This window comes from Lactuca serriola, chromosome 8 (assembly GCF_051521515.1).
Source record: "Lactuca serriola cultivar US96UC23 chromosome 8, Lser_US96UC23_V15, whole genome shotgun sequence".
Lineage (NCBI taxonomy): Eukaryota > Viridiplantae > Streptophyta > Magnoliopsida > Asterales > Asteraceae > Lactuca > Lactuca serriola.
This window is the reverse complement of record NC_136415.1, coordinates 54,328,303-54,350,376: the sequence shown is the minus strand read 5'-3', so window position 1 is coordinate 54,350,376 and position 22,074 is coordinate 54,328,303. Positions and strand designations below refer to the sequence as shown.

Genomic DNA, 22,074 nt, shown 5'->3' with positions numbered 1-22,074 from the left:
AAGTAAAGTGTAAAATACCATTTTAATAGCTTTGAACTTCCAAATAAAAGCTTAGAACTATTGTTATGATAAAACTGAGAGTGACGGGTTAAACCCTAATTTGGAGTATGATTCTAGGAACAAAACAAGCATATACACTAATTAATTGATTTCAATTAAAGTTAGAGTGAAGATGATTAAGAATTTTTATGAAGATAAACATGTGTTAGGAAACCCTGAGTTTTAATACTAGGAACAATTAGTACATAGGAGATCTATTTTTCTAAAAATGAAACCCTTTGTAACTAAAACATGAATTATATATATATATATATATATATATATATATATATATATATATATATATATATATATATATATATATATATATCTTCATAAGCGTTTGCAGTTCACTTTAATAAACCAAGTAATATCAACTTGTGTAAATTATTTGATATATTTAAACTGTCAAAGTTTTGTTGAATCTTCTAAAAGAAACGTTTATGCCCAGATCCATTGTATATGAGTTAATAATCTAATTAAGTAAGACAGTATCTGGCGTAATATCTTTCTGGATATAGTATTTGATCTTATAATTGTAAAGACCAAGAACTATTCAAATATCTTATGTACCCGAGATTGTGAGCATCATATCATATCTGATTTACCTCTGTGCATGTCCTTTTTATTCATCTGGAAAAATATGCTTTGTCTAGGCTCTGATACTCTACGTCCTTAACCCATTATCTTCAACTTCTATTTTGCCTAACAAAAATAAGCAATTAATATATTCATTCCATACACTACAAGCCAACTGGACATTGTAGCCAAATCGAAGATAGAATTACATGTAATATAAAATCAATACTAGGAAACTATGTAGCAAAGAAGACATGTATATATATACTACCAGGAAATATATATATCCAGATTTTATTAATAATAAAGAATGAATATTTTTGCTCTCGTTTTCTTATATATATATCCTTATACTTTATTCAACAGTGTATATGTGAGTTGTCAACTTTGAAACTATTTTGAGATTAGAGCTAGCTATATAATATATAAGAAAACAAATTAAAATTATAGATTTGAAGATATGATTCAAAAGAAAAACAGTTCCAGATATTTATAGGGGTGTTACAACCACACAAGTTTTTATTCCAAATAAGGTAAAGCTATAGTATCTTAGCAGGAAAGGTGAAAAGTTTGCTCCATATACAATGTGTTGAATGGTGGCTATTGCATAAGAATACATGTACTGTATTGTACACCTCTTTGTGTGTGGGACTTGTGATGATGAAACATAAGCAGATATTTAAACAGTTGTTATGCTCAAACAAGCAAGTACTACAAAACATTTTCAACCAAAATTGGAAAGGTTCTTAAATAAAGAATTATTCATTACATCACATGTATATCTATACCACCATACATCACTGTTTTTTTTAATAGGGATGATCATAATCAAACAAACTAAAATATTTAGCTCAGTTATATATCTTTTGGATTTCTAAAATAAATATACGTTATCATAAACATGCATATTCGAACATCAAATATTAATCAACAACCCAATCAAGGCGATGGATTTTGGAAAACAAAGAGTTTCTATTTTTGTTCGTTTTTTACAACTGTTCAACTTGTTCCCTACATTGAGCTTTCTTTAGCTCAATTATCTTTTGGGTTTCTAATATAAATATACAAACTTTTGCAACTTGCACCCTGCTCTATTCCGTTCCCACCACTTTCCAGCTTCGTTCCTCATCATCATCGCTAGGAAAAAGGTTGCTAGTCCGAAACATTATCAAACAAACCCCCTAAGAAAGAGAAAATGTTACAATGGGTCAATAATTCTTTGTTTCTTACAGTTCCCTAACCCCAATAACTCCATTTCTATGTTACTTCTCTTACCATTGCAACTGCTTTCAACGCCACCACTAGATATATTGACTCCAAACAGCCTAAACATGTGAACCGGTTGGACTTGTTCTTGAATATTGGAGCTACCCGACCCGTTTTTGGTCTTCCAGTCGATGTAAAGTTGCTTGTCTGAACCCGTGGATCTCTGAAAGCTCACAATGTCACCGGCTTTTAAGTTCTTTTCCTTCACGAATCGGCTCCACCCTTTGGTCAAAACGTAGCTCTGGCTACTATTCCAGTATGAGTAACGAAATCTCCATACTTTCATCCCGATGTCTTCGAAATGTAAAAGAACACCTTTGGAAGTGCTTTCGCTTTGCAACGGGAAGTGTTTCTCAGCGTGCTGCTTTGGTATCACTAATCGGTTTAGTTTTCCGACGTCGCTTGGGGTGACTGTCTTCTCAAAAAGTTGTTCCCGGGCGTTGACCAACTGTTGACCCGATCTAAACCCGTTTGTACAAGGGGTTTTGTTTAAGTTGCAGCTTCTTTTGCTTTGTTGTAGCTCATCATTGTATGTGTGTTTCCTCAACATATCGACGATCTCAGCTTTTGAATGGGAATTCAAGAAACTGGCTTCTAACCCGGCTTCTTCTGTGTCGGCTGGAAGCGGCTTGAAGTTGGTGACAGCATCGCGACCACGGAAGCGCTGAACGGCTGTATCATAGGCTTTAGCAGCTTCATGTTCTTCGTTAAAGGTCCCAAGCCACACGCGTTGGTGTTTCTCGTAAATCTGAGCTCCCCAACGGCCGTTTGGCTGAGGGACTACCCCTTTGAACCTTGACGAAGGCAGCTTCCTTGACTCGGCTTCCAAACCACCTTCCATGTCGACAACCATGCTGCCGCCGCTGCCGATCAGTGGAGGCGTAGTCACTGGTGCTGCAACTGTTGAAGTTGTTTCTGTTGTTGTGCTTTGATCATCAGTTGAACTTCCATCCATTACTAATTAGTCTTCTTGAAGGAGAGAGAAACAGGAGGAAGAATGAGGTTCTATATGGAGAGAGAAATATGATGTTATGAAGTGGGTGTAAGAGAAAGGTTGAGTATATATAGGAACACTTGGAAAGCTTGTTGTGTTTATATGGTGCATATGAATTATAGTTTTATTACGATTATCAAATAATAAGTAATAAAATCTGATTTGTTGTTACTCATGGCGATATATGTGTGTGTGCGTGCTTGTTGATATACGTAAAATATACGGAAGAGATGTAGGTGAGGTGGGTCAACTCGGAGATGGTGAGAAACCAGGAAGATTCATGGCTACTTGTAATATACAAGTTGCATTATAATTATTGATGGATAATCCAATATGTATATGCACATTTATATACAAATACGTATATGTATAGAGTGTGTAGAGAGAGATGAATGAGGGTGTGCAAGTGGATGGGTGAATTCACATGAGAGGGGACCTAGTTTTAAGTGCATCCCCCCCAAGTTTTGCTGATGGTATTACTGACTAAAAGCATGGTCTCTCTCTCTCTCTCTCTCTCTCTCTCTCTCTCTCTCTCTCTCTCTCTCTCTCTCTCTCTCTCTCTCTCTCTCTCTCTCTCTCTCTCTCTCTCTCTCTCTCTCTCTCTCTCTCTCTCGTGTGTGTGGATGTGTGTGATGATGTTTATCTCGACCCTCATTGGTTTGTACAGAAAGAATCAACAAATAATAGAGAAGATTTTGATGAAGTATGAGTTTAGATAAGATGACGAGACTACTTTTTTCCTCACGACACTTGTATTCATATACTCTCACGTACCCCAAATACACTTTATACATATACATTTTTTTATACTCATCACGCATTAGATGGATCTGTTGACTATTTTGTATTATAAACCTACCAGTAAACAATTTTTTAGTTTGAAAATTTTCTTCTTTGTTCTATTATTATTATTATATATTGTTAACTTTTTTATGAACAAAAACAACTTACAAAAAAACGCTACACTAGAATTACAAGAGTTTCCACATGACTTGGACGGGAAAATGGTATGTCTGTATTCCGTTCCTAAAAAAACTAAACTTAATCCGTAAAATACACCACAGGGTTTAGGTTTATTATTTGAAACTGATTTAGAAAAGTAATGAACTCTCAATTATTTTAGATAGTCGTTTTTTGTACACCATTATAATTAAACTATCAATGTTTATTCATAATATACACTTATGACCAACAATAATAGATTAAAGCTCACTTGTGATCTATGTGCCATCTATATTGCATTAACATTGCATTTGATATTAGATGGTACATGATATAAGGTAATTCTTCACCTTTTCCTTTTTTTTGCCTTAAAATCACAAAATCAACCATGTCTTCTTCTTCTTCTTTTTGACCCTTATAGACAAAATCATAAATTGCAAATTGAAAAACCTTGCAAATGTGGGTTACCTTCTCAATTGAGGACAAACTGAAAATCCTTGCAAAATTGTGTCCTAACTCCATTGTAAATCAAGTTATACAATTTTGATGTTATTTGTATCCTTCTGTTTTATTACCAATAACTACTCAGAAAAAAAAATACAATTCTAGGAATTGGTATAGAAGATTCAAACAAAAAGTTAAAATTGAATAATGATTCTCATTATGGACATGGTAGACATGAATTTCACAATATTCACTTTTATCGATAACAATAACAATTTCAGGTTTAACTTTTATCCCACTAGAATTTACGAACAATTTGTTCAAAAATACATCCTAATTGTCTTGTCAAATGTTACAACTTATTATTTGTCTTCATGATCATAAGAAAGATTATCATAATGTTGTGAATCAACGTATTTATCCAAGTTGTTTGGTATGATTCTGAAAGATTGGGGTCTCAGTTTCACCGGGCCACGGTTAATTCCTTTAACAATAATAGATTAAAGCTCAATTGTGATCTATGTGCCATCTATATTGCATTAACATTGCATTTGATATTAAATGATACATGATATAAGGTAATTCTTCACATTTTCCCCCTTTTTGCCTTAAAATCACAAAATCAACCATGTCTTCTTCTGTTTACTCTTCTAGACACAATTATGAATTGCAAATCGAAAATCCTTGCAAATGTGGGTTAGCTTCTCAACTGAGGACAAGCTGAAAATCCTTGCAACAATGTGTCCTAACTCCATTGTAAAACAAGTTATACAATTTTGATGTTCTTTGTACCCTTTTATTTTATTACTAATAACTACCTAGAAAAATTAAATTCTAGGAATTGGTATAGAAGATTCAAACAAAAAGTTAAATTCAAATAATGTTGATGAAACCAAAGGTTTTGAATTTCGTACCTAAAATGGGAATGATGAATTTCGTAGACATGAATTTCACAACCATTACTTTTATCGAGATGAATATTAATTTGAAGTTTAACTTTTTTCCCACAAGAATTTAGAAACAATTTGTTCAAAAATACATCCCAATTGTCTTATCCAATGTTGCAACTTATTCTTTGTTTTCATGATCATAAGAAAGATTATCATAATTTTGTGAATCAACGTATTTATCCATGTTTTTCGGGATGATTCTGAAAGATTGAGGTCTCAGTTTGACCAGGCCACAGTTAAGTGTAACGACGAAAATTTTCAAAATAATTTTTCATTTTTAAAACATTCATTCATTCATAAAATAATATCAAACACATTGTATCAAATGTTATTGTCACAAAACATCATCCCAGAATCTCTACAAAAACTCCAATGCGTGTGTGTACGAATCATATCGGCGCCTTCCCGCGCTCATCACTAGTACCTGAAACACATAACACAACAACTGTAAGCATAAATGCTTAGTGAGTTCCCCAAAATACCACATACAACACAAACACCACTCGAGGCTATAATGCGACCCTCCGGTCGATGTGTCTCAGTGGGACCCTCCAGTCCCGTAGCTCGTTGTACCCTTTGGTCCGGTCATAGCTCGTTGGACCCTCTGGTCCGGTTTATATCATCATACAACATACAAATATCACATAGCACATAATCACACACATAACACGTAAGACCCTCTGGTCATCGCATAGTACCACTTTAGGTAGCGTATAGTGAGAAGACTCACCTCGATGTCTCGTTAAGTATCTGACTCAGAAGAAATGTGATCTAGCCTCCGCCTAATCACATAAAGTAAATACTCCCATAAATACGACTGTACTTAACCCTAAAAGTCAACAAGGTCAACGGTTAAATTTTGACCCGACTCGGCGAGTGCACTAGGGCGACTCGGCGAGTCTACACGTGTCCACTGACTCTCTTAGACCCTCTCTTGGCACGTCGAGTACTTCCCTGGACTCGACGAGTTCCACCTGGCATGAATCACGGGGCCACCCCGATTCAACTCGCCGAGTCTCAAGAACAACTCGACGAGTTCCAACTTGAACTCAGACCCCTGACTCTCCCTGACTCACCGAGTCATTCTCCCAACTCGGCAAGTCCACTCACTGAGTGATTAACGGGGCAACCTTCAAACTACTCGCCGAGTCTGTTCTTCGGACTCGGCGAGTTCATGCCACGCACAAACTCAAGACAACTTCTGAGGTCAGATCTGTTCCATGCAATCATAGATCTGGCCTCCCCAAGCATGATAATCACGTAGAGTTCGGACCTTGGCAATCATATAACATCTAAATAGTCCAAAATGGTGATTTAGCCCCAAAAATGACATTCCTAGTCCATGGCTCCCAAAAGGACTCATAAAGCTCCAAGGGTTAAGGCCTCTGGACCTCTTTGGGTCCAGATCCAGAACACAACTCGAGAAGGGACCAAATGCTCTACTTAATCCACCTTTAAAAGGGTTAAAAAACCCTAACACAAAGGATCAACATCCAACTGAAGAAGGTCCGAGAATAATACCTCAATATAATCTTTATGAGCTCAAAAACCACCAAAATCGCACCTCCTTCAGCCTCCTCTTGCCTTGAACACTTCCTTCTTGCAAAAACACCCACAAAAGTTCAAGATTGGCCTCTCCTTCCTAACAAACGTTCTAGATCTCTTTAGAGTTTCTCTCTGGGGTTGGTGGCCGCAAATGACGGCCATAAGGCCCTTTAAGTAGGTCTCTAACCCTGAAAATTAGGGTTTCATTAAACAGTGTGGACTCGCTGAGTCCACTCGAGAACTCGCCGAGTCCAACTGTGAACTCGCATACGAATCCGCGACCATACTCGGCGAGTTTAGACGCCAACTCGCCGAGTCCCCCCACAATATCCAAAAAATAAAAGAACAAAATATAATACCTGGGAACCCGGATGTTACAACTCTCCCCCACTAGAATCAGACTTCGCCCTCGAAGTCTCACTCTAAAAACAACTTTGGATGCTGCTCCCGCATCTCACGCTCCGGTTCCCAAGTTAACTATGACCCTTTTCGATGCTGCCACTAGACCTGCACCAGAGGCACTTCTTTGTTCCTAACCTTGTCTTTCAATCCCTGATTGTCACCGGTCTCTCAGCATAATTCAGGCTCGCGTCCACCTGAATATCTTCTAATGGTACCACTGCCAACTCGTCGGCTATACACTTTCGCAACTGCGACACGTGGAGAGTGTCATTAATCTGACCCAACTCTGCTGGCAACTCCAAACGATAGGCTACCCTGCCTACCCTCACGATCACCCTAAAAGGACCAATATATCGGGGCCCCAACTTGCCCCTCTTCCTGAATCGGATCACTCCTTTCCATGGAGAGACCTTCAGGAGCACGAAGTTGTCGACCTGAAACTCGAGCTCGGTCCGGCGTGTGTCCGCATAACTCTTTTGACGACTCTGAGCGGTCAACAACCTCTGTCTGACCTGCTGGATCTGCTCTGTCCTCTAAAGCACAATCTCGGTGTTGCCCATCACACGTTGCCCTACTTCTCCCCAACAAATACGGGTTCGACAGCTCCTCCCATACAACAGCTCAAAGGGCGGCATGCCAATGCTCGAATGATGGTTGTTTTTATAAGAAAACTCCGCCAAGGGAAAATACGTGTCCCAACTCCCGCCGAAATCCAACACACATGCCCGGAGCATGTCCTCGAGCGTCTGAATCGTCCGCTCACTCTGCCTGTCAGTCTGTGGGTGGTATGCGGTACTAAAATGCAGTTTTGTACCCAATGCCTCATGAAACTTCTTCCAGAATATGGAAGTGAAACGTACATCTCGATCTGAGACAATCAAGATCGGCACTCCATGCCACGATACCACCTCTCTCACGTACATCTCTGCCAACTTTTCTGCGGAAGAGCTCTCACTGGTGGCCAGGAAGTGAGCACTCTTCGTCAACTTGTCCACAATCACCCAAATTGCATCGACACCTCTCGCGGTCCTTGGCAATTTGGTGATGAAATCCATGGTAATTTGTTCCCATTTCCATTCGGGAATCTCTAATGGCTGCAGCTTACCATGTGGACGCTGATGCTCGGCCTTCACCCTGCGACAGGTCAAGCATCTCTCTACAAACCATGCGATATCCCTCTTCATATAGGGCTACCAATAATCCTTTTTCAAGTCTAAATACATCTTAGTGGCCTTGGGATGGATCGAGAATTTCGATCGATGGGCCTCCTCCATCAAAATGGTACGTGTGCCGCCCACGGACGGTACCCAAATCTGACCCTGAAATGTCATAAGCCCCCGGCTATCGGTAACTAATTCTGATACCAGTCCGACAACTCGCTCTCTCTTCTGGCTTTCTGGCTTCACAGCCTCAGCTTGGGCCCCACGAATAGCATCCAACACCGAGGTCATCACTGTCAACGTCAAACAGACATCTCGCATTGGGGCGCCCTCCGCCCTGCGGCTCAATGCATCGGCTACCATATTAGCCTTGCCCAGGTGGTATAGGATCCCACAATCATAATCCTTGACCACATCCAACCACCTCCTCTGGCGCATATTCAGGTTGGGCTGATCCATCAAATACTTCAAGCTCTTGTGGTCCGTGTATATCGTACACCGAACCCCATACAGATAATGTTGCTAGATCTTAAGAGCGAACACTACCGCTCCCAGCTCCAAATCATGAGTGGGATATCTCGACTCATGAGGCTTAAGCTGCCTCGATACATATGCAATCACATGCCCCCTCTGCATAAGCACCGCTCCCAATCCGGATATCGATGCATCACAATAAACCACAAAATCTTCCATCCCTTCCGGAAGAGCTAACACTGGTGCTTCGCATAATTTCTGGCGAAGTGTCTCGAACGAGGTCTGCTGCTCCGGACCCCAAGAAAACGCAACACCCTTCCGGGTCAACTTGGTGAGTGGCACGACAATCTTGGAGAAATCCTTAATAAATCTCCGATAATAGCTGGCCAAACCCAGAAAACTCCTGATCTCGGTGGGTAACCTCGGCACCTCCCACCTCATGACCGCCTCAATCTTGGCCGGATCGACCAATATCCCATTCTGGTTAACGATGTGTCCCAGAAACTGAACCTCTCGTAGCCAGAACTCACATTTGGAGAACTTGGCATAAAGCCTCTTCGATCTCAGAACTCCGAGGATCTCCCTCAAATGCTCCTCATGCTGCTCTCTGGATCTCGAATACACCAATATGTTGTCGATGAACACGATCACTGAGCGATCCAACATCGGTCTGCACACCCTGTACATGAGATCCATGAATACCGCTGGTGCGTTGGTGAGTCCGAAAGGCATCACCACGAACTCGTAATGCCCATAACGAGTCCGGAATGCTGTCTTCTGGATGTCCTCCTCCCGCACCCTCACCAAGTGATACCCAGACCTCAAATCGATCTTGGAGAACCAAGATGCTCCCTGCAACAGATCAAACAAATCATCGATCCTCGGCAATGGGTAACGGTTCTTGACCGTTAGCTTATTCAGCTCACGATAATCGATGCACATCCGTAGCGAACCATCTTTCTTTTTGACAAAAAGAATAGGCGCTCCCCATGGCAAACTGCTTGGCCTGATAAACCCCTTCCCCAGCAGCTCCTGAAGCTGCAAGGATAACTCCTGCATCTCCGGAGGAGCAAGGCGATAAGGTGCCTTAGCGATAGGCGCAGCTCCCAGAACCAACTCAATACCGAACTCTACCTGCCTCTCCGGAGGCACACCCGACAATCCCTCTGGAAACACATACAGGAACTCACGCACTATCGGAACCTCCTCAACCGACTTCGGTCTCTCTGAAACAACTCTCGCATCCATCACATATTCCACAAATCCTCTACAGCCCTGCTGTAGACTCTGTCTCGCTCTGGCGGCCGAACAAAATGCGGACCCCGCATGTGTACCCTCGCCGTGCACTATAAGAAATCCCCCACTAGGGTCTCGAATCATCACCAACTGACGCTTGCAGTCTATCACAACTCCATATCAGCTCAACCAATCCATACCCACTATAACACACATGTCCCCCATCGCGATCGGAACCAGATCTATCGGAAACTCCATACCGAAGATCTCAAGGACACATCCTCGAATCACATCAGAAGCATACACTGCTCGCTCATCAGCTATGGAAACTCGCAGAGGCCAATCCAATGCCTCTCGACGGATACTAATATGCTGACTAAATGCTACAGAAACTGTAACAACCCAAAAATACGACCCAAAAATTTCATTTTTCAATATAACCAAAAACGATAATCTGAGTGTCATATCATAAAAAACCATATGTGATGTATCCCAAACATAATAAAAACAACACTGTGCGGAAACTGTATCATATCCATGTCATATAAAAATCAAAAACTAAATCAACTCCCAGGATAAAAGCTGAAGCTGTGGTGTGTGCGATGCCATCATCCCGAGCTCTTCCCTCTGCTAGCGGAAGTACCTGAAACCAAAACTAAAACTGTAAGCACGAAGCTTAGTGAGCTCCCCTAAACTACCACATACCATACAATACACATAAGCACATACCGGGCCTTGCCCACTGCATCAGACCGAAGTCTGGAACTAGCTGCATCGGACCGAAGTCCGGAACTGACTGGGACCTTGTCCCCTGCATCGGACCAGAGTCCGGAACTGACTGCATCGGACCGAAGTCCGGAACTGACTGCATCGGACCAAGGTCCGGAACTAACTGCATCGGACCAAAGTCCGGAACTAACTGCATCGGACCGAAGTCCGGAACTGACTGATCATGGCATAGCATAAAACATAACAACTATTATAAACACATAAACTGCATACTGCATCGGAACAGAGTCCGGAACACATAACACAAACATGCTTGAATCACAAAGACATCAAGCACTCTAGCTACTGCATTAGACCAAAGTCCGGGACTACTGATAATTAAACGGGCCGGCATTGTGGCCGTAGACCCGTTCCTACTGAAGGGAAACTCACCTCGTGAACTGGCTGCTGAGTGAATAACTCTGAGGGCTAACTGCTGCTGCTCCGGTATCTCCCCGGCTGCAAGTCCATAAATACACTCAATCAAATACTAAACACTGCACTGGGTAAAAAATGTCTCTTTTACCCTTGGTCAAAGTCAACTGTGGGTCAAGGTCAACTCTCAGTCAAAGTCAACCCACAGTTGACCTGACTCGCCGAGTTGGGCCGCCAACTCGCCGAGTCCTTATTCTCACTCCTCGAATCTACTCGCTGCTACTCGTCAAGTATGGCATCGACTCGACGAGTACTCTCCCGATCCAAGAATTCAGACAATCTTCATCCGACTCGCCGAGTCCTATGAACAACTCGACGAGTTGTTCTTGAGCTTAAGAAGATTGCCTTGGACTCGCCGAGTTGTATGAACAACTCGTCGAGTCCCTCCATTACTGAATCTACCCTCAAACTTGCTGAGTCCACTCCACTACTCACTGGTCCCACTCGACACCGCTCAAAAGGAAGAAATCGGGGACTCGCGACTAGACTCGCCGAGTCGTTCTTCCGACTCGCTGAGTCACCGCCATGCAACTATTCTACACTCGATTCTGTTCGAATCCAATACATACAAATGATAGATCTGAGTCCAATAAGCTGATTTACCACGTAAAGTTTCCAACTTTACGTGTACAAACGCATGAACAAGGGAATAAAGGCTAAAAGATGCTTAAAAGGGGTAGATCTAGGGTTAATATGCAAAATAGCTCCATAAAGGCAATAGATCTGGGCTCTACAACTCCTAAATGAACAAATCTAAGGTTATCTCGGCATAAGAGAGCTTCCATATCAACATAAAGCTTTGAGAAAGGCATTAACAAGATCTAGAAAGGGTTTTAAGGCATAAAAGAGAGGGAAAACTGAAGAATACCTCAAATAGCTCTTGCTTTCCCTTGAATCTCTGCTCTGAAATCCTTCTCCTTGCTCCTTTCTTCTTCTCCTTCTTCAAGCCTTCACAATAGCAGACAAAATCACTTAGAATCACTCAAGAACGAATTAGGGTTTTCTCACAGCTTTTGAGGGTGAAGTAGGCGAGATTGGGGGCTATAAGGTGGCTTAAATAGTGGGCAACCTGGGGATTTAGGGTTTCACCCAGACGGACAGACTCGCCGAGTCCAGAATATGGACTCGCCGAGTCGCCAGCTAATCACGTGCTCGAAATCCCGACCCTACTCGGCGAGTCAGGCTATGAACTCGCCGAGTCCCTCTTGCAAAACCTCAAAATAAATACCAAGGAATTATCATACCGGAGACGGGTCGTTATAGAAACAAACGACCGACTCGCACCCGAGTCAAATAATACCAACGCAAGCACAGAACTCACAAGAAAAGTACCTACACATATCATCATATAAGCATAAAAACTCAACTCAAATAAAAGATGAAAAGAGAGTACATACCAGCCACAACATCGGGCGCCACGCGGACCTCCTCCGCGGTTAACTGAAATGCTCTCCCACGAGCCTTCGGGGCTTCAACCTTCACCGGCCGAACCTCGACAGTCCTAGCAGCAGGTGCAGATCCCTGTGCTGATCCCTGAAGAAGCTGCGGTCACTCGACCTTCTGATGGTCGGTCTGGTTGCATTGAAAGCAAACCGAGAATCCCTTAGGGCAATCCCTCGCGATATGCCCCTCTTTCCCACACTTGTAGCATACCCCTGCCATGTACGACCCCTCGTGACTCTTACTGCACTTCCCACAAGTGCGGCCCTTCGCGCCTCTAGATCTCGAATCAGGGGGTCTAGCCCGCTTGGCTGCTGGCTGAGACTGAGCCGACCGCCGATCCGCCCTCTGTGACTCGGCCTCCTCCCTGGCCTGAGTCTCCAACTCAATCTCCCTCTTCCAGGCATTTGCATGGACTTCGACAAATGTCCGGTAAGTCGAGTTCGCCACGAACTCCCGAATATCTCTCCTTAACACGCTCAGATAACGACTCATACGAGCCTGCTCAGATAATACCTGCTCAGGGCAAAACATCGCCCTCTCATGAAACTTCCTGGTGATCACTGCCACGAAATCAGTACCCTGCTTAAGGGTCAAGAACTCATGAATCAACCATTCCCTCTCCACCGGGGGAACATACTCCTCTCTGAACATAGCGGTGAACCTCTCCGAGGTCACCTCGGAGATCTCAGCCAAAGTGAAGTTCGCCGTCACGAACTTCCACCAATTCTTCGCTCCCAGGCGGAGCTGGTTCAAGGCGAACCGAACCCTCAAGTGCTTTGGACAAGAACACGTATAGAAGCATCCCTCAATGTCAGAGATCCACCTCATAGCAGCAATCGGATCCTGCGTCCCGTCGAACTCTGGTGGCTTCGTGTTGCTGAACTCCCAGAACAACAACGAGTCACCTCCCTGAGATCTGGCAGCAGCAACATCAGCAGTAGCTGCAGCTGCTACAGCCTCAGTCAGCGCGGCATACCGCTCATCAAAGGTCTCAATCAACATGGTCTTGATGTCCCCAAACATCTTAGGAATCTCAGCCCGGATGGTAGCAGCAACCTCCTCATGAATCAATCGACGGATCTCCTCGTCGCCGATACCACTGCTCTCAAGTGTGTGTCGAGTCCCACCCATGATGCCTCTGAAATACAACAAAATTATCAGAGACTCGATCGAGCATACAAATAATCAATGACGCAACCCTACTTGTCCTCCGTTGTCCAAAAGGTTCTTACTTGGAATGCCCACTGATTTGGTGTCTTCAGTAGTACATGCCCAATACTACTGACCACACCGCATTAGCATTCACTCCAAGTCCTCCTCCTTGGATCTTGGATTACAAGTACTCTACTCTCATGAGCTCCGAACTGCTATCTACTCGCTCTCAAAGCATCTCAGCAGCAGAAATCTCTTAGGCTAAGGCATCACAAATCAGGTCACTCTAGTGCTAATATGTATACCTAGCCTACCCTAGCATGCATAACATAACGTATCTCATAACACATAATGTAAGGGTACTTTTGGGGATTCACCGTTCGGGCGCTGGCTGATCGTACATATGGCTCTGCTCTGTTTGTCTCAAAACTCTTTTTACTCTTTTCAAAAATTTTACTTCATTAGCAAAAAAATTCTCAAATCCTCAGTTCGAGTTCAGATACGCCCGAAGATGCATCCGAATCCCTCAAACCAAGGCTCTGATACCAACTTGTAACGACGTAAATTTTCAAAATAATTTTTCATTTTTAAAACATTCATTGATTCATAAAATAATATCAAACACATTGTATCAAATGTTATTGTCACAAAACATCTTCCCGGAATCTCTACAAAAACTCCAATGCGTGTGTGTACGAATCATATTGGCGCCTTCCCGCGCTCATCATTAGTACCTGAAACACATAACACAACAACTGTAAGCATAAATGCTTAGTGAGTTCCCCAAAATACCACATACAGCACATACACCACTCGAGGCTATAATGCGACCCTCCGGTCGATGTGTCTCAGCGAGACCCTCTAGTCCCGTAGCTCATTGGACCCTTTGGTCCGGTCATAGCTCGTTGGACCCTCCGGTCCGGTCTATATCATCATACAACATACAAATATCACATAGCACATAATCACATACATAACACATAAGACCCTTTGGACATCGCATAGTACCACTCTAGGTAACGTATAGTGAGAAGACTCACCTCGATGTCTCGGTAAGTATCTGAATCGGAAGAAATGTGATCTAGCCTCCGCCTAATCACATAAAGTAAATACTCCCATAAATATGACTTTACTTAACCCTAAAAGCCAACAAGGTCAACGGTCAAACTTTGACCCGAATCAGTGAGTGCACTAGGGCGACTCGGCGAGTCTACACGTGTCCACTGACTCTCTTAGACCTTCTCTTGGAACGTCGAGTACTTCCCTGGACTCGACGAGTTCCACCTGGCATGAATCGCGCGGCCACCCCGACTCAACTCGTCGAGTCTCAAGAACAACTCGGTGAGTTCGAACTTGAACTCAGACCCCTGACTCTCCCTGACTCACCGAGTCATTCTCCCAACTCGGCAAGTCCACTCACTTAGTGATTAACGGGAAACCTTCAAACTACTCGCCGAGTCTGTTCTTCGGACTCGGCGAGTTCATTCCATGCACAAACTCAAGACAACTTCTGCGGTCAGATCTGTTCCATACAATCATAGATCTGGCCTCCCGAAGCATGATAATCACGTAGATTTCAGACCTTGGCACTCATATAACGTCTAAATGGTCCAAAATGGTGATTTAGTCCCAAAAATGACATTCCTAGTCCATGGCTCCCAAAAGGACTCATAAAGCTCCAAGGGTTAAGGCCTCTGGACCTCTTTGGGTCCAGATCCATAACACAACTCGAGAAGGGACCAAATGCTCTACTTAATCCACCTCTAAAAGGGTTAGAAAACCCTAACACAAAAGATCAACATCAAATTGAAGAAGGTCCGAGAATAATACGTCAATATAATCTCTATGAGCTCAAAAACCACCAAAATCGCACCTCCTTCGGCCTCCTCTTGCCTTGAACACTTCCTTCTTGCAAAAACTCCCACAAAAGTTCAAGATTGGCCTCTCCTTCCTCACAAACGCTCTAGATCACTTTAGGGTTTCTCTCTGGGGTTGGTGGCCGCAAATGACGGCCATAAGTCCCTTTAAATAGGTCTCAAACCCTGAAAATTAGGGTTTCATTAAATAGCGTGGACTCGCCGAGTCCACTCGAGAACTCGCTGAGTCCAGCTGTGAACTCGCATACGAATCTGCGACCATACTCGGCGAGTTTAGACGCGAACTCGCCGAGTCCCCCCACAACATCCAAAAAATAAAAGAACAAAATATAATACCTAGGAACCTGGATGTTACATTAACTCTTTTAATTCGTTTATTGACGAAGCTGAGTTAGTTGATATTTTTTGGGAAGGCTGTGTTTTACTTGGAGTAATAGGGGGGATCCAAGTTTCGTAAATTGTATAGATTTTTGGTTACAGATGGATTTATAGGTTCATTTCCTCATATCACTGGCATGGTTTTGGAGAAAAAGCTCCTGGATCATCGTCATATTCTTCTTTTGGAGCATAGCGTTGACTATGGTCCTTATCCCTTTCAATTATTTCATTCTTGGTTTGATATAGAGGGTTTCGAGGATGTGTTTAGGGGTTCTTGGACGAGGGGAGTTGATTCAAAAAATCCTTGGGTTATTTTTAAGAAAAACTTACAATTTTTTAAATCTAACATCAATGTTTGGAATTCGTGTACTCGTGATAAGATTGGAGCAAAAAGAAGGGAGTTGCAAGATCTTTTAGAGTTCATTGATAAAAGTCTCGTTGGTAATGATGGTTCAGCTTCTCTATGAGAAAGATGGATTTCTACTCAAAAAGAGATTAATGAGTTAAATCATTCTTGTGTTGCCGATTTAGCTTAGAAAGTAAAGATTCAGTAGGGTATTGAGGGAGACAAGAATTTAGGGGTTCTTTCAAACGTTCAATCAGAAGAGACGTCAACTAGCCATGTAGGAACCCATTTTTATAACGAACGGTGAGTGTGGAAGTAAGATATTTCAAGATTAATCGTGTTTTCGGAAGTATGAACACGAAGAACATATTATGAGTTCATAAAAAAGACTAAGAACAAAGAGAGAATAATATTGATATTCATGAAGAACATGGTGGGAGAAAAACTCTCCCTGGGTGGGAGAACCCACCACTTTCTCTCTCTAGATTACATTGTGAGAAAAGTAATCTCTAATCTAAGAAAAAGTGACCTACCTAAAATAATAAATGACCAACTCTCCCTTTATATAGGAGTGAGAGTATTTACAACTAAAATATTATAAAGGGAAAATACAACCTAATAAACACTCATTATTTGTGGAGCATTTACATGCACCAACATTCTCTCCCTAAATGCTTATAAATGATGAGAGATACAACAAGTGATATAAGGCTATAATACAGTAATCCGACTAGCAAGTGTGGTAATAAAATGTAACATAATGAGAATCAAATGCTAAAATGTCTCTGAAACTCTGAAGTGTCTGTGAAGTCTGAAACTGGCCATGAATCTCTAACAATGAAGGTCTTCGGCTTCAAAGCACAACCAATGAAGCAGAAAAAATAAGATCTAAATCTTCAAACCAGTTATAATTACCCGAAGAAGGAGGTCACCATGAGCAAGTAGAAGATCCAATAAAAGAAACACTTCGGCTTCAAAATTCTGAAAAACATCTCGAGTTCTTGAATCATAATACACCGAAATTCTTCAAAGAATAATCTGCTAAAAATGGGAAGCATCCAAAAAATGAAGTCCGGATAAAAATAATGCGAGTCCAAAAACATGGTCCAGCAATGCCAAAAATTTGATCCAAGGATTAAAAATAAGTGTCATGTCACATCGCTAAAATAATCTTCGTCTTCAACATATCACAAATCCAAACTCGTGAAACCATAAAAACGGAACCAGATGCGAACTCAAAATCATCATGTGGTAGAGTCTGAATAATAAATAATCTGAATCGGAAAACATCGACTAATGCCAAAAATTTGATCTGTGAAGACCAAAAATAAGTGCCACATCGCATCACTAAATAAATAATCATCTTCAGAAGTCTTCAAAAATCCAAACTCAAACAATAATAACCAAATCCGGATGATATTCTCTCCCTATTTTTGATAACCAATGGCCGGATATCAAAAATCAACAAATCATCGGATGGAGAGTGTCGGATACCAAGAGCTAAGAGAAGCTCTCCCTAGATGTGTGAAGGGTCTCGATATGAAAACAAGAAAGAGTAAAAGAGATACCCTTGCGGTCATGTGAAGGTGGGTGACATGGTTGCTGAAGTTGTGCTTAGAAAATCATCTATTGTGCCAAAAATAATATCCAAATATCTAAAATGCGGTGCCGGAACACTTGACGTGGTCTTCAATAGAGAATAAAATCCACATGCTCAAGATACATGATTCGTCAACCAAAAATCAAGAGCGACAAGTCATAAAATCCCATAATGTGAAGAATGCGAAACAACTTTGTTGATCAATCACCGTTGCGGTGCAAGCATCACAAAAAGATAATATGAAGTCCGACTGTGGTAGGAGTATTCTTCCAATAATAATAATTGGCATGAAGTAAATAACCAATGTGACAATCCATGGGTAGGTGGTGGCAAAAATTGGTGTTAAAAAAATAATTGGTTTTAATAAAAAAAAAATGGTTATAATAAAAAAATGGCTAAATAAAAAAATTGGTGTTAAAAAATAATTGCTTTTAATAAAGAAATTGGTTATAATAAAAAAATGGCTAAATAAAAAAATTGGTGTTAAAAAAATAATTGGCTGGAAAAAAAATTTAACTAAAAAAATAATGCAGAAGAAAAATAAAGTCCAAAAAAAGTTTTTTTTTTTAAAAAAGGAATGGAAAAAGAAGGAGAGGGGAGGAAAAAAGAAGGATGGAAGGAGGGGGAGGAGGAGGAAGGGAGGGCTGAAGGAAGAAGGGAGGAGGGGGGAGGTCTGGGCGAAGTAAGGAGGAGGGGGGCGCTGGAGAGAGGAGGTTGCGGGTCGGAGGTTGCAGATGAGAGAGGGTGGCTTGGGTGGGAGGTGGTTGCGGTCGAAGAAGGGTTGGGTGCGGATGGTGAGTTGGGCGCTGATTGGGTAGTTACGTACCAAAGTCAAAGCAAGGAGTTGCGGATGGAGCAACTAACTGCAAATGCGAGCTACGGTGCAAGGGGGGCTGGTTGTGGTGCGAACATGAAGGGAATGCCTACGGACCAAGCCGAGATAAAAGACTGCGGTGCGAGGACCTCGGTCCGAGGCTGTGGTGCGAGCCAGGAGGCATCCAAAGCTGAGAAGGCTCCATTGCGGGTCAGAAGACTTCGGTCAGGAGGGAAGGGAAGGCTGCGGTCTTCAGGCTTCGGATCAAGGGCTAAGAAGGGCTTTGGGGAGGCTTCTTAGGAGGCTCCGGTAGGCAGTTTTGGGCTGCGGTTCGGGGCTCCGAGAAGGGCTGAATATATGACGAAAAATGCTATTTTTCCATAAAAATGATACCACAAAGGCCATTTATTTATATTTTAATGAGAGAATCTTTTTTATAAAGCATTCTAAGTCAAAGGTGGGTCTTGGGAAGGCAAAAAGAAGAGTGTGCAGGGGGTTTTTAGGGACAAAAGGTGATGGGAAAGGACAATGTCACATGGTTTTAGTTTGCGAAGGCAAATAAGAGTGAATTACTCTTTACCCAAAAGAGCAAAAGGGACATAATGCTTTTCACAAACATAATTTACGTCCAAATGGTCTTCAACATTAGATTCACAGTAGGAAAAGTTAGAAGAACAGAAGCTTTATACCTCTTGTGAAGAAAAAGTTGCTGGGAAAAATAAAATTCACTTCTCTTGAAAATAAGCCCATTAAATTTGTGTCTTCTCATCTAAGAAAAAAAAAAGCTCCTGAACAAATTCTTCAACCTTTTGGAGACCACAAAAATAATTTCTTCACCAAATTTCTTCATTTCTTCAACAGCAAAAATAATAATCTTTTAAGAACATCTTTTTCTAGCAATAAATAGAACGAGCAGCAGCTGCAACATTTTATTTTTACTAAGATAGAATGACCCACAAGATAGAACTAAGAAAGAACTCATAAAAAATATTTCGGTAAGAAGCCAGAAATTTTTTCTTGCAGAAACATGGAAAAATCACAAGATAATCACCGAACATGAGTCGTTCCCTTGAACTAATCGTGAGATCTTCAAGGTACGGCTCTGATACCAATTGTAGGAGCCCATTTTTATAACGAACGGTGAGTGCGGAAGTAAGATATCTCAAGATTAATCTTGTTTTCGGAAGTATGAACACGAAGAACTTATTATGAGTTCATAAAAAAGACTAAGAACAAAGAGAGAATTATATTGATATTCATGAAGAACATAGTGGGAGAGAAACTCTCCCTGGGTGGGAGAACCCACCACTTTCTCTCTCTAGATTACATTGTGAGAAAAGTAATCTCTAATCTAAGAAAAAGTGAGCTAGCTAAAATAATAAATTACCAACTCTCCCTTTATATAAGAGGGAGGGTATTTACACCTAAAATACAATAAAAGGGAAAATACAACCTAATAAACACTCATTATTTGTGGAGCATTTACATGCACCAACAAGCTATTCGTGGTGTTTTTATTTACGGGGTATGGGTGGATGATCGAAACTTGATTAAAGAGGAGTTTCGTTCATTCTACGAGTCTCTATGTATCGGTGTGTGTTAGTACAAATATCATTGGTCGAGTGTAGTGACTTAGAAATTTAGGATGAATCAAGACAAGAATATGAATAGTTATGGAAGGTAGTATGAGCCCATACTACTAGAAACATAGCATTCGTACGATGATCCAGAACAATCACAATGATGTTAAGTAAATGGTAGAGAAGCATATAGTGTATGTTAGCACTATGACCTGATTTTGACTTATCTACTATATATTTTTAGTGTGGTGATGACTAGAGGTTCAAGTGCAGGAACTGGTGATGTGTAATGAGTTATACATATTTTTGGAGGCATATTTAATAATTTTCTACACATTTTTATAGATATTTGATACTAAAAAAGATATAAATTTGTATTTTGCAGATTATAAGTGTAAAACATTTAAGCGAAGAATATGAATAGTTGTGGAAGGTAGTATGGGCCCATAATACAAGAAACATATCATTCCTAGTTCGCTTAAACTAATGCTCTGACACCAACTGTAGAATCCTCATTTTCACAGCCCGAAAATACCTTTTCTTTATGCTTATTTCAACACAAATTATTCTTTGTAAATGCAAAATTTGTCCCAATAAAAGTTTTTTAGAAGAAATGTTTTCATTAATTATAAACATGGGATGTCATAACTGATCCACGATACATAAACATTGTGATTACATGCCTTACAACATCTTATTATACTATGGCATGCATCTCCTTGAATCTCTCATCATATCCAAACATAATTATCCATGTACCTTTGTACAACTACATGTGATACAAATGAAATGAGTGGGTAAGGCTTGGGTGCCTGGTGAGCATATAGGGGTTTCAACCCACAATATTATAATTAATTTATTTTAATTATATATTTCACATCAAACAAATAACCCGATTACCTATTCCTATTATTCTCATTACCTTATCTTAAACCGATGTTCTCAAGGGATCTATCCTAAAGGACCTCCAAGTAAAGAATACCGCCCCCACGATTCCTTAGTAATATTTGTTAATAAGACAACCATGGGGTGAATATGTTACCCTCATGAATAGTACATTCATACCTACGGGTCGTACACTTGTCTGTATGTGGTTCATTAACATCTACATGTCGGAGAACTGCCCATGTACAGTTGAGTAAACCTATAGGTCGTAGACTTGTCTGCGTATGATTCATTAATTCTTGTAGGTCATAGACATGACCGAATATAATTTATTAACATCTATAGGTTGCAACATCCTCGTGTATGATTAATTAACACCTATGGGTTTTAAACCTACCGGTGTATGGCTTATAAACATGTACAAGCTGCAAGCATGTGCATGTTTCACCAGACTTGTCTATGGTAGTATGTGGTCGTCATCAATACCCTACTAAGTGACTACATCACCAATATAATATTACTTTAAAAGTGTCAATCTCTTATTATTCTTTTCATCTCCCATCACTCTTCACTTCCTAATATATTATATGTATGAATATACATATATGGTTACATAAAATCATCACATATAGCTTGATATAACACAGAAGGTCTTTATCACAAATTATAGGCATATATAGCACTTAAATATGTAAATACTTTATATCTATATGTAAGATGAAAGTAACTATGCACTCACTCATTAAAGTGGATGACTTATGATTT

General features: G+C 41.1%; 1 protein-coding gene across 1 annotated transcript; it reads right to left on the bottom strand.

Moving 5' to 3' along the window:
• Positions 1–1,570: 1,570 nt before the first annotated feature.
• Positions 1,571–2,960, bottom strand: LOC145066145 (AP2/ERF and B3 domain-containing transcription factor RAV1). Its single transcript, XM_079013333.1, has 2 exons — positions 1,894–2,960; positions 1,571–1,799 (listed from the first exon to the last, which is right to left on the bottom strand). The coding sequence occupies exons 1-2, from the start codon at positions 2,837–2,839 to the stop codon at positions 1,771–1,773; spliced, it is 975 nt and encodes a 324-aa protein (XP_078869459.1). The 5' UTR covers positions 2,840–2,960; the 3' UTR covers positions 1,571–1,770.
• Positions 2,961–22,074: the final 19,114 nt, after the last annotated feature.